This window comes from Salmo salar, chromosome 14 (assembly GCF_965601325.2).
Source record: "Salmo salar chromosome 14, fSalSal1, whole genome shotgun sequence".
In the NCBI taxonomy this organism is placed as follows: Eukaryota; Metazoa; Chordata; class Actinopteri; order Salmoniformes; family Salmonidae; genus Salmo; species Salmo salar.
In genome coordinates, this window is record NC_138304.1 from 15,227,563 (window position 1) to 15,240,938 (window position 13,376).

The window sequence follows — 13,376 nt, forward strand, 5'->3', positions numbered from 1 at the left end:
ACCGGCTGCCTTTTGAAGGGACTGACAATAAATCCATTGAACTACTGTCTATTTGCATGTCACTAAGGAGTGTCATGTCAAGCGCTCCATCAGATGTGGCTCCCCTCCCACTACAGTAGACTTGGCCTGGCCTGATAAACGAGTTAGCTGCTTAACCTGACTCGCCTCGTTAGTTTATCAGCTAGCATTAATAGATGCTGCTGCCGTTATGTTCAAATAATGGCTTTGTGAGTCACCACTAAGGGTATCTTGGGTACTTATGTATTGTAATTGTAATTGATGCCATCATACCGGACCAAATTTAATAGTTAATGACTAGTGATGTGTAATGACTGGATATTTTCTTGTCACTTGTCATCAGTGAAAGCGTGTGACAATATTTGATGTGTAAAATAGCTGTGTTTTCATGCGTCTTACGACGAAGGGTTGGCAAATCTGTAGCTGATTTGCTACGACATACTGCAACGTGCAGCTTTACAAACAGTTTTATCTAATGGTGTTTTTTTTTGAGCTGTGAATTTCCCAGCAGTGGTACAGTATTTCCACTTCCCACCACTTAAAATGTCCTGAGCTGTCTGGTGTCTCGCCTCTTGATAAACTCTCTGACCCATCCTTTCCTTGATCAAAGACTACTAGCTGCACTAATCACGCAGGACTGGATCTCTTCGATTACATTCCCAGTGGGATCCACTGAGGCATGACATCTTGTGAGGGCTTCTCTAACTTACTGGTCTCCTTTTCATTGACGTTCAAGTCATCAGCAGACAAGCATAGGGAGTTCAAAGACTTGGATTGATCGGAGTGGAACGTCCTAGTTTAGAACATCTGCCTTTTAACATTTTTATTTTTTAATTTAATGGAACCTTCTACCAGGCTGTTTAGGGGAAACCTGGCTGTCATCATTCCCTCAGAGCTGTTCGAAAACCATCTAGTGCTCCCCAAAGAGAGATGGGTGACTCAGTTCTACTGGTGACTCCCTATTCGCTAAGCTCCTGAGACTGGCGCTGCTGTAGAAAAGTCCCCACGCTACTGAGCACTAAAGAGCTTTTGAGCGTGCTCAAATTAATTGGATTCGCTACAAAACGTGCCCCTTTTCTGATATGTTCAGTCCCTCAGCTTGTCAACCGGGCTCCAGAAATTGCTTGAGGAATAATCATAACGACGAACCAGGAAAAATCCTATCCTTCGCCCCAAGTAGTTATTTTTTCTCTGCAGAAGAACAAATTATTATTTTCCCCCAGCTAATGGGCAGTTGATGTCATAAATGAAGACGAAGCATGCTACGACTTATCAAACGCAGGAATGTGCACATCCCTCAAACAGATGGAGTGGTGTCTACAGGTCTGCACTCTCTCTGAACCGTCTGCCAGGAGTATTTGGGAGTTTGGCAGACTTTACTTCATAGGGCATATAGCCTCAATACCTGGCTGAAGACTCTTTCTTTTAACAATGCTTCATTGTTGACTGTAGAACAGTGACGCATTGCTCCGGATGGTCCTCGAAGGCCCGAAGTGTCTTCCGGTTTTCTACTTTTTCCTTTTATACCTGATTGATAAGTCTGTAGACTCTTTAGCCAGTCAATAACCTTAATTGATCAATTAAGTTCCAGGGAGAAATGGAAACCAGCAGGACTGTGGCCTGCATAGACTAGAGTTGTGCTCTGCTGCTTTAGCCAACTTGTCATCGTCTCACTAAAGCAGAAGCAGACTGGAATGGAGGCTCTAGGGTACAGTGACATTGTAGCATGTTTCTGTCCTCTGCTATGTGGGGGGCGGCACTTCACACTTTCGATAACGCCAGGGCTTAAACCACACAGCGAGCACTATGTACAGTATGTGATAACCATACGTTGGTATATTGTACGCCTGAAAGACCAGGACACATCTGGAACATCTTGGGATATATAGATCCTGATGTACAAAGCATTTTCACTGGTCCATTTTCAGAAGGAAACACAGCATGAAAGACCAATAAGAGGGAAAAGGCAAACCAAGGTCACCGAGAACGAAACAGATCCTAAAACAAAAATAGAAATTCCATGTTTGGCCGCCTTGTTTTTTTTTGGCAAGTGTAAAGGCGTGGTCTTGCCCGCACTGTGGTGCAGTGCGTCTGAAATGCTTTTAGGATTTGGCAGAGGGAAGAGAAGACGCTGTCTGTGTGCCAGTATGACAGAGTAGCCTCCATTGGCTAGTCAGGGGGTCTTGACAAATGGTAGGTCTACTGTACCACTGGAAGACGGATTGCACTCTGCAAGGTTACGCTGAGGACAGTATCGAGCAGCTTTGTTCCAACCCGCCACTAAAACACCAGATTTTGCCAACCGCTTAATAATCAAGACCTTGTTTTGCTGAATCTGGAGTGGTTTAGTGCTGCGCTTGAGCAAAAGCCTGCCCACACCGTCTTTTCATCGGCAGGGTTTTTGACTACTGATATACCGTTTAGACTTAGGCAGGTTTTAGAAAGTGCTCCTGTTCCTTGAAAAATGCTTTCTATTAGCGCCAAGTGTTTGTCATTTTTTCTTGTAGCTAGCACACTGAACATTACTACCGGTGTTTTATGCTTTCAGGTGCACGTTCAGCTTGCCGCACCCACTTTTATTGTCAAGACACGTGCACGCGCACTCTCCCATTACCTGGGGGCAAAGCCAGCTTAGCATCCGTTTCTTTAATTCTGTTGTCTATATTTAGCCAAGATAACGAGGGCCTTGTTATTTTATATGCTTTGAGATTCTGGTTAAGTCCAGCATTAACCTGACAGAGCTGGTTCTCATGCTCACACTCCCGGCGGGCGGTGTGTGTGTGTGTGTGTGTGTGTGTGTGTGTGTGTGTGTGTGTGTGTGTGTGTGTGTGTGTGTGTGTGTGTGTGTGTGTGTGTGTGTGTGTGTGTGTGTGTGTGTGTGTGTGTGTGTGTGTGTGTGTGTGTGTGTGTGTGTGTGTGTGTGTGTGTGTGTGTGTACCACCTTGTATCACCTAGTGCTTTACTCACCCATTGTAATTCATATTGTGTTTCCTATATTTACTAGAATAAAGGCATCTGTTGAACCCAGTTAGTCTCCCCCTCCTCCTATAATGGAATGCATTTGCTTACTGTTATTTGATAAGTGCCCACTCCTAATAGCCATGCAATAGAGAGCGCTGTGCAGAGGTTTGCGACTCTTTCTCAACACCTGCTTATTGTTACAGGAACACAGTATGGTAAGAAGTGTGCCTGAACGTATTGTGTAATTTGTATGTGACGCGCCTCTGTCTAATGAGAAGTGTGTGGGAGTGTGTATTGACGAATTACCGTGTATCGATAACTTTGAGCACGTGGGTAAGTGTATCATCTGAGACGGACAAGTCTCTAACGCGTGGGGTTAACCTTGAGCTCAGCAATGCTGGTAGGAGAACAGGTGGGAGGTTGGTGGGGGTGAGTGTTTTCCTACAGAAGGACAGCAGGGCGAGACGCTGGCTGTGTCGACCAGGTCTGTTAGAAATGGGTATGTCAATGTTGTAACTGCCAGGTCACTTCAACAAACTCTGAGGCGAGACCCCGTTTTGTTTGTTCGTTTCAAAGCTCTTTCTCAATTTTTGTGGCTTATGGATGAGACCAATGGGTTAGCAATTATGGGTATCGATCTGAATTGTGCTCAATGTTTCACAATTTTATTTCAGTGGCCAACGTTTCAGTTTCTGGTTTCTTTGTCAAAGCTGTACTGTAGCACGACTGTGGCGTTGCATCCCTCAGGCAACAGCACGTGGCATGTCACCATACACTCACTCTCTCTGTCTCTCTGTGTCTATCTATCTATCTGGATGAGTGGTACCAGAGAGAGCAGTGAAGCGAGAGCCCGATCTCTGCCCAAATCTGTCCAGGTTTAAGTAGTTATTTAATTATTAAGCCGGTGAGGAGTTTTTGTGTTGGGGCCAGTGAGAGCGTGTCGATTTTAGTCGATATAACCATTAATTGCTATTTTGAAACGTGAGGCTTATTTGATCTAATAGAAGTTGCGTAATTCTTAGGTTGTTACAAGGGCACTGATAAGTGTGACATCCCGGCAAATTTGAGGGAAATAACGCTTCATTTCGGAGTTGTCTCTGTTGGAAGTTCGAGACGGTCTATGTATAGGTCAGCAGATCTGACTGTCCGTTCAATACGGGCGGTTCATGTCAACACCTCTCATTGAATATTCCCAAAAAATACTCAACGAGATGTGTCCACCAATCCGCTCTGTGGACAACAATTCCCATTGTTAAGGCAGAGACATCCGCATCTCGTCATATGTCCATATTTCTGGTGCTGTCCATCTCTGTGCCCCGTTTCCCGCCATCTTCTATCCCTGGGCCAACCTCCACTGGCACTGATGGCAAGGGTCACAGAGGTCATGGGCAGGGACATGCCCCTCACCCCTCCCAGCCATCCGCCCAACCGTGTGATGTAATTAAGCAAATCAAAGGTTTTGAATGTGAGCTATTGGGCCAATCGGAGAGCGGTATGAGCTCACATCAAGGTTGAAATAGAACATTCAGGGACATATCCCCCACCCCCTCCCAACCATCCACCCAACCGTGTGATGTCAAAGGTTTTGAATATGGGCCAATCGGAGAGCGGTATGAGCTAACGGCAAGGGTGAAATAGAACATGTAATTTCCGTTAATTAGATAAGGTTGCTGTCCCAAAACACTACAATGCACAACGAAAGTAGTGTTGCCGTTGCCAACCCTTCCAGTTCAGCCTAGAGTCCCCAAGGAATACAACTTGAGTATGAGCAGTACAGCTATTACAGGATATTCTAATGAATGCCCGACTGAAAGGAGTACATGGAATGTAATCAATCTCCCCGATTATTTTATATATATATATATATATATATATATATATTTTGATCTGAGTCAAAGTTGGCAGCCCTACATGAGTGGCTCATAATTCACTAGCAACAATACCTTTCATCAAAACCTGCAGGAGACGAGTCAAACAGAACCGTGAAAATTAACACTGTCCCTTTTTAGATTGGCATTTGTAATTAGTTTATCCAAAGGTGGCTCCACTTCACTAATAAAATGTCAACAAATGTGTTTTCATGATGGAGTAGCTACCTGTCCTTGTCTCCTCTTCTTCACCCGATCAGTATGATAACACCCATTCTTTTCACATACTAGTAGTCCAGAGGGAAAGGAGGCTAGTAAAGAAACCTCAAGGGTATTGGGATGCAGCCCAAGACTTTTAATATAATGATAGTTAAGAGTGAATGGACACACCAGTAAACAAAGACATTGAATCGTATTGGGATGCAGCCCAAGTTCTAAGGTTGTAGGAGCAACGCCTTTGTACTGTAGGTATATGGGTCATGGCTTAGGGTCTTTATGGGGAAATGGGTCTAGGCAGATGGGAGGCAATGATGTCATTCTAGCAACCGGGCTGCTCGTGTAATTTATAAGGCCTTGTGAAAGGGAGCCGGCACTAAAGGTGATCGATGGGAGCGTCAGCTGGAAAGTGGTAGGGAGAGGTGAATTACAACATTGCTTGTGTGCTTCTCTTTTATGCATAGTTAAACACATACAGTACGCCGATACATGCACGCATGCACTGATCTGATACACTTAACGCTGGTCTATCGACGGATCTGTAGGCAATTGGCGTAGCGACTTCATGAACATTCTGTTGTCGTCCGATATCGAACTTGTCAATATGAAAAAGAATAAAGAATGACATCAGCAGCCCAGTGCTCCAAATAGCATGCATACCTCTATTTTAACACCAAGAAACCCATCCGTTTTAAAACAGAATTCAGTAAATGTCAATCTAGCAAGCCTTGCAGCTAAAAGTAATTTTCTAAACAATGTCTTGGTTCGTTGCTAGCTAACTATAGCTGACAATCTCTTAACTTACTTTTTATGCATTATTACAGGAAAATAAACTGAGATTATCATTATTTACAAGGTAATGGCGAGCTTACAGAAAATATCTTCATGCCACAGTGTGATGAAATAAAAGTAGTTCATTCTATTGAGGAATTTTAGAACTCCTACATCTTGTCACAGGAGGATTTGGTCTGGTTGCTGTGGCAGTCCGGTAACCACGACAACAGATGTTGCTACAGTCGCAGAGACTTGAACTGTTTTTATGTGTGTGCCACAAGGAAACTGGCAGTCTACACTACTCTACAGACATTCCACCAGAGTATAAATGAAACGTTTTGACCAGTGACACTTGTCACTTATTTTCTATTTTCTTTTTCACACTGTCAGATATCCTGTTTCCTTGTCACGAACAGTAAAAAGTGAATTCTGTATTTTGCTGACTTTTTTTTCAATTGTAGAAACCACCAACTAACCTTTCCTCTTCTCTTCCTGGTTACAGCGGAGCCCCTCCCCCTGATGGACCTGTGTCGTCGGGCCGCCCGGGTAGCGTTGGGCCGAGAGCGCCTCCAGGAGATCGAGTCTCTGCCCTTACCCCAGTCTCTCAAGAATTACCTGCAGTACCAATGACCAAACCACGCTCCACCAACTGGGACCATCTGGACGGAAACCATGGCGAACTAAGTGTGATGGAAGATGGACAGAATGTCAGGGGGGGTCGAATGAACAACGGCGGATGCCGGAAGTGGAATGTTTACGTTGTGGGATAATTAAGCTCTGCGATGAATAGATAGACACTTGTGTTCAGGTTTTTGACCCAGAGGATGATTGATACTTTGTTCGGGGTTTTGACACGTTTGGACTTTTACAATTATTGATGGCTGTAGCTCTCTTCCAATGAAGCCCCTATTTCATGGACTGGTATGGTCCACGGTCACTTTGAAGTATGGGTGTTAGGAGACTACTGCCATCTGCTGGTTTGAGTGAGAACGGCACCTAGAAAGCACACACTAAATACCCCGGGAGGCCTTTGAAATCATATCACTGCTACTGGATACTCTATAGTCAATGTCCTGTCCAGTCGGCAGGCAGACACAGGACTTTTCTACAGGGCTCAGATGTGTTTCGGTCCATTTCCAGTTCAATCTGGCCTGGAGCCCACTGTAGCTCACTGGTAACATACAATATCTGCCCCGTTGTCTTAAAGGACCCATTAAAGGACTATGCCAGTTCTGGACTTTTTCTGGATCTATGTCAAGTAATGCAAGGGGAAGAAATGGCACAGCAGCCATTTTGGGAGGGGGTGTGGATGACCACACACCATAGCAGTCATCTTTTTTTTTTTTTCTCTCTAGAGGCTTGAGTCACTTTTATTTCTGAGTTTGTACCCTATATTTTATTCTTAGTGTGGATTCTGATTCTGACGACGACGATAACGTTACGATGACTGTTTATTTATCATGAGGTAGTTTCTTTTTTTTAATTGATCATGGTTACGTTCAGGTAAATATACTACACCGATATGGGAGATGATCAGCGCTGTCACCCTAAGGCTTTTTAAACCGGATGCTGCTTTAATTATTATTATTATCATTATTATTATACAATCACTGAGGGTTTTAATCTATATCTGCCTGCTTGGATGGGAGACCAGGGCCATTCGGGGGCATACACAGTGGAATGTATGGGCAGTGCTGTTAGCAGATCTGAAATGTGAATAAAAGCCAAGTGAATGAAAAAGCCATTTGTTTTCTTGGATGGTAATTTCCTCCGTATCAAGGATGGGCTGCCAGCGTGTGTGTGTGTGTGTGTGTGTGTTTAGGGAGGACGGGGGAGTGTGTGTGTGTGTGTTTAGGGAGGACGGGGGAGTGTGTGTGTGTGTGTTTAGGGAGGACGGGGGAGTGTGTGTGTGTGTGTGTTTAGGGAGGACGGGGGAGTGTGTGTGTGTGTGTGTTTAGGGAGGACGGGGGAGTGTGTGTGTGTGTGTTTAGGGAGGACGGGGGAGTGTGTGTGTGTTTAGGGAGGACGGGGGAGTGTGTGCGTGTGTGTGTTTAGGGAGGACGGGGGAGTGTGTGCGTGTGTGTGTTTAGGGAGGACGGGGGAGTGTGTGCGTGTGTGTGTTTAGGGAGGACGGGGGAGTGTGTGTGTGTGTGTGTGTGTTTAGGGAGGACGGGGGAGTGTGTGCGTGTGTGTGTTTAGGGAGGACGGGGGAGTGTGTGCGTGTGTGTGTTTAGGGAGGACGGGGGAGTGTGTGCGTGTGTGTGTTTAGGGAGGACGGGGGAGTGTGTGCGTGTGTGTGTTTAGGGAGGACGGGGGAGTGTGTGTGTGTGTGTGTTTAGGGAGGACGGGGGAGTGTGTGTGTGTGTGTTTAGGGAGGACGGGGGAGTGTGTGCGTGTGTGTGTTTAGGGAGGACGGGGGAGTGTGTGCGTGTGTGTGTTTAGGGAGGACGGGGGAGTGTGTGCGTGTGTGTGTTTAGGGAGGACGGGGGAGTGTGTGTGTGTGTGTGTGTGTTTAGGGAGGACGGGGGAGTGTGTGCGTGTGTGTGTTTAGGGAGGACGGGGGAGTGTGTGCGTGTGTGTGTTTAGGGAGGACGGGGGAGTGTGTGCGTGTGTGTGTTTAGGGAGGACGGGGGAGTGTGTGTGTGTGTGTGTTTAGGGAGGACGGGGGAGTGTGTGTGTGTGTGTGTTTAGGGAGGACGGGGGAGTGTGTGCGTGTGTGTGTTTAGGGAGGACGGGGGAGTGTGTGCGTGTGTGTGTTTAGGGAGGACGGGGGAGTGTGTGTGTGTGTGTTTAGGGAGGACGGGGGAGTGTGTGTGTGTGTGTGTGTGTTTAGGGAGGACGGGGGAGTGTGTGTGTGTGTGTGTGTTTAGGGAGGACGGGGGAGTGTGTGTGTGTGTGTGTGTGTGTGTGTGTTTAGGGAGGACGGGGGAGTGTGTGTGTGTTCTTTTTTGATAAAGCCAAGGAAGGCAGATTTGTTTTTTACCTGTTTTTCTCCCTCTTTGTTTATACCGTCAGTCACGCTCAGGGGAAACCAGGGCATCCTCAAATCCAGCTGTGACAGTTTGTGTAACCTCGTCATCCCTCGACCGCATCTGACTTAACTCCCTACCCCCTCTCTGCATCGCTACCTAACTCTCTCATTCTCTACCTACCCCTATCTCCATTTACCTACTCTAGATCTCACTCCATCTCTACCTACCTCTCGATCCATCTCTACCCTACCTCTCTCTAGCTACCTCCCACTCCATATTTCTCAGCCTCAAATCTCTATTGTAGACTTAGTAAATGGAGCTGTAAGCTAGAAACTGAGTTTTCCCACTAGAGACTATTTAAACATGCTGGGGTCATTTCCTATGAGCCCTAAAAATGATTAGAGATATTAAGTGGATGATCAGTGCTGAATTCAAGTGGACACTTCCTTAGAACATCTTAAATTAGGTCTGATGAGGGTTTACCTTCTTGGGAATGGGGGCAGCAGGTAGCCTAGTGGTTAGAGCGTTGGACTAGCAAGATCGAATCCGCGAGCTGACAAGGTAAAAATCTCTCGTTCTGCCCCTGAACAAGGCAGTTAACCCACTGTTCCTACGCAGTCATTGAAAATAAGAATTTGTTCTTAACTGACTTGCCTAATTAAATAAAGGTGTAAAAAAAATAATAATAATAAAGGCCAGCAAGTTGACTTGCTTCCAAAGCACTCCACTAAGCTCAACCATTGAATCTCAAAGCAAGCAGTTATAATTTGAACAAAAGTGAATTTTTGTGCGTCGGTCAGACTGCTAGCTGTAAATATAGCCTGTACAGTAAAGCTGGGCGATGTGGACCAAAATCCATATTGGGAAACATTGACTGAATTAGTACTATACCGATAAATTGTACAACAATGTGAACCAGTTATTTTTATTACCCTATGAACAACTAGTAATAGTCTGAATGTTGTTGCTGTCAATGGTCTCATTAACAATCATCCATATTAGCAAACAATCACTTTCCCTTTATCGTTCTAGTGTACAACCATTAGCTTAGTCAGCTATCGATACACGGACTTGTGCATTAGTGGAAACAATGGATCTTCAAAGGGTATGCTAAGTGGATGTCCCAAATGTGGCACTCGGGATAGTGGAGCAGGCATCTGCCAGCACGGTGCTTTCATCTCTGCTGAACAATGTTACTTTTATAAATGTAGTGTATGTGGATGCCCCTTCAAATGAGTGGATTCGGCTATTTCAGCCACACCCGTTGCTGACAGGTGTATAGAATTGAGCACACAGCCATGCAATCTCCGTAGACAAACATTGGCAATATAATGGCCTTACTGAAGAGCTCAGTGACTTTCAACATGGCACTGCCATAGGATGCCACCTTTCCAACAAGTCAGTTTGTAAAATTTCTGCCCTGTTCAAGCTGCCCCAGTCAACAGTAAGTGCTATTATTGTGAAGTGGAAATGTCTAGGAGCAACAACGGCTCAGCCGCGAAGTGGCTGGCCACACAAGCTCACAGAACGGGACTGCCTAGTGCTGAAGTGCATGAAAATCGTCTGTCCTCGTTTGCAACACTCACTACAGAGTTCCAAACTGCCTTTGAAAGCAACATCGCCACAAGAACTGTTCGTTGGGAGCTTTGTGAAATGTTTCCATGACCGAGTAGCCACACACACAAGCCTAAAATCACCATGCGCAATGTCAAGCTGAAGTAGTGTAAAGTTTGCCTCCGTTGGACTCTGGCGCAGTGAAGACACGTTTTCAGGAGTGATGAATCACGCTTCACCATCTGGCCGTCCGATGGACGAATCTGGGTTTGGCAGATGCCAGGAGAACGCTACCTGCCCGACTGCATAGTGCCAACTATAGTTTGTTGGAGGAATAATGATGGTTCTTGGGCTGTTTTTCATGGTTCGGGGTAGGCCCCTTAGTTCCAGTGAATGGAAATCTTAACGCTACACCATACAATGACATTCTAGATGGTTCTGTGCTTCCAATTCCGTGCCTGTTTCAGCATGACAATGCCCCCGTGCACAAAGCGAAGTCCATACGGAAATGGTTTGTCGAGATCGGTGTGGAAGAACATGACTGGCCTGCACAGAACCCTGACCTCAACCCCATCGAACACCTTTGGGATGATTTGGAATGCCGACTGCAAGCCAGGCCTAATCACCCAACAACAGTGCACAACCTCACTAATGCTCGTGTGGCTGAATGCAAGCAAGTCCCCGCAGCAATGTTCCAACATCTAGTGGAAAGCCTTCCTAGAAGAGTGGAGGCTGTTATATCAGCAATAGGGGGAACCGACTCCATATTTATGCCCATGATTTTGGAATGAGATGTTCGACGAGCAGGTGTCCACATACTTTTGTCGCCACAATAATCCACGTAAATGCAGGAAGGTGTAGAAACGTATTTTTGCTACGGGGAGTTGTAAAGTCGAATGATCGAAATGGTGCTATTCGGAACTACTTTGCATTAACTTTCAAAGATATTCATAAGGCATCTGAATACAGGCAATAAAAATATTAATTCCCAAACTTTAACAGTAGGTATGAGGTTAAAAACCTATTCAAAGCTTGTTCATAACTTGAAAGGTTCTCAGGCGCAGCCCTAGTGGATGATATCAGCTGTAAAGCCTTAAAAGACAAATTGTTACCGATGGAATAAAACGAGAATAACCTTGGAAAAGGTTAGGCTACTCCATCTCTCCTCTCATATTCTTGGTGGGCATTATCCAGCATCCATTTCCTCAAACCAAATCTCCAAAGACCTCTTAAGTGGTAAAGAGGCAAAAAAGCAGCCTAGGCGTGAAACGCAGTCCATTGATGCGTAACCTTTCTAGAGAGTGTGACTTTCTTTGGGGATGATGGGAACTGGGTAAATAGAAGGATTTTTTTGTAGGCCCGCGGCTCAATTCATCCCCCCCCCCCCCCAACAAAAAAATGAAATACCCCAAAAATGTTTTAGGAACTCATTCAGGGTCTCAACATACTGTTAGAATAAATGTACATCAGCTGTTTTTCTCTTATGTCACTGAATTAGCCCATGTCAGCAAAACAGATGTAGATTGATAAATTAGTCTAGCGGCCAGCTATCTAAACTTGTAGTAATCAGAGTGAAATTACGGGGGGGGGGTCCCGATATCATATTAAAAACATTTTGCTTAGGGCCCCCAAAAGGCGATTGCTGGCTCTGACTGCATGTGTGTGTATGGATGTGGGTATGCTGACCCGCAAACCACTGTGGCCCCTCATGATGACTTCCGATTTTTTTGGGGGGCTCCCACCCACATCAAAGTTGTCTATCCCTGACTTACATCACATGTAGCCTGATTACTCGCACTGAATTCTTCTGCTGCTTTGTCATTTGCTATGTACGTACTTTAGGCCTAGATCCAATCAGATCAAGCGTTTACCGGCGATATCAGATGTTTTGGAGGTGGAACTGCGTTGGAGCCGTCAAATTGGTGAGCAGCTGCTCTTAAGATCATTGTCACAAGGCCACGCCCACCCCACTCATATGAAGTTAAGAACGAGAAAGTGTAGGCTATATAGAAATAATTACACTCAAATTGAAGAATCATTAACCTAAATAATGAAGATTACTATCATCCTACTAGAGGTATAGATTACATCTCATATTCCTGTGTTCGAACTTGTAAACAAAGCTGCATCAGTTAATCCAAGATGGCATAGCAGTCAGACATCTTTGTCTTTGTCCTGTCGTGTCCCATGTGTATATATATTTTTCTTCGTATATCTTTTAAAAATATTTTCCTAAACCTCAACTTCTAAATACTCTCCTGCAACCCGCCTCACCCAATGTGGCGTGAATCAGTTTTTTTTCTAAAGTATTTCTATTTACTTCGGATCTGGAATCCGTCAACTGAAGCTAGCCAGCTAACTACCTACCAGCTATCAGTCAGCAAACCATCAGCTAACCTTTAGCTCGGAAAGCTCTCGCCAGTTCGTACAACGTGACTCAAACCGGAGCATAATGGACCTATTTTTTTTCTCTCCATATCCCCGGATTCCTACCGCAAACTCTGAACATTTTCATCTGGATCTTCGCAACTAGCTAACCGCAATCCCGGGTGACTACTCCTGGCTAGCGTTTCCATCCCGGAGCAAGCACCAATTAGCTTGAAGCTAGCCCGGCTGGGGCTCCTGTGCTACAATATCCGGACCCCTTCTACTGCCGGTACGGGGCACAGAACCCCGCCGATCCTCCACAACTGGAATACCGACATAATCTGCCCGAGGATTCCAACAGGCCCCTCAGGCTCGATGTCCGCTGAAGGCCCATTCTGCTAATAACTTGGCACCCTACTAATCCACGACTGGTCTATCGATGTCACCGCACAAAGAGGCAAAAACAGACTTACCTCCATCACGACGTCCCCCAAAGGCCCTTCTGCTAACTTGCTAGCCCCGGTCTGCTAACTGTTAGCTTGCTAGCCCCGGTCTGCTAACTGCTAGCTTGCTAGCCCCGGTCTGCTAACTGCTAGCTTGCTAGCCCCGGTCTGCTAACTGCTAGCTTGCTAGCCCTGGTCTGCTA

General features: G+C 45.6%; 1 protein-coding gene across 4 annotated transcripts in view; it reads left to right on the plus strand.

Annotated features, from left to right (window-relative positions):
• LOC106568937 (SPRY domain-containing SOCS box protein 4) overlaps positions 1-7,581 on the plus strand; it is a 122,149-nt gene extending 114,568 nt beyond the window's left edge. For all 4 annotated transcript variants that reach the window (XM_014139784.3, XM_014139787.3, XM_082960768.1 and 1 more), the window contains one exon: positions 6,340-7,581. In XM_014139784.3, the coding sequence (XP_013995259.1) occupies positions 6,340-6,467 (128 nt within the window). In that variant the 3' untranslated portion in view covers positions 6,468-7,581. The remainder of the gene's footprint in view (positions 1-6,339) is intronic.
• The last annotated feature ends 5,795 nt before the right edge of the window (positions 7,582-13,376 follow it).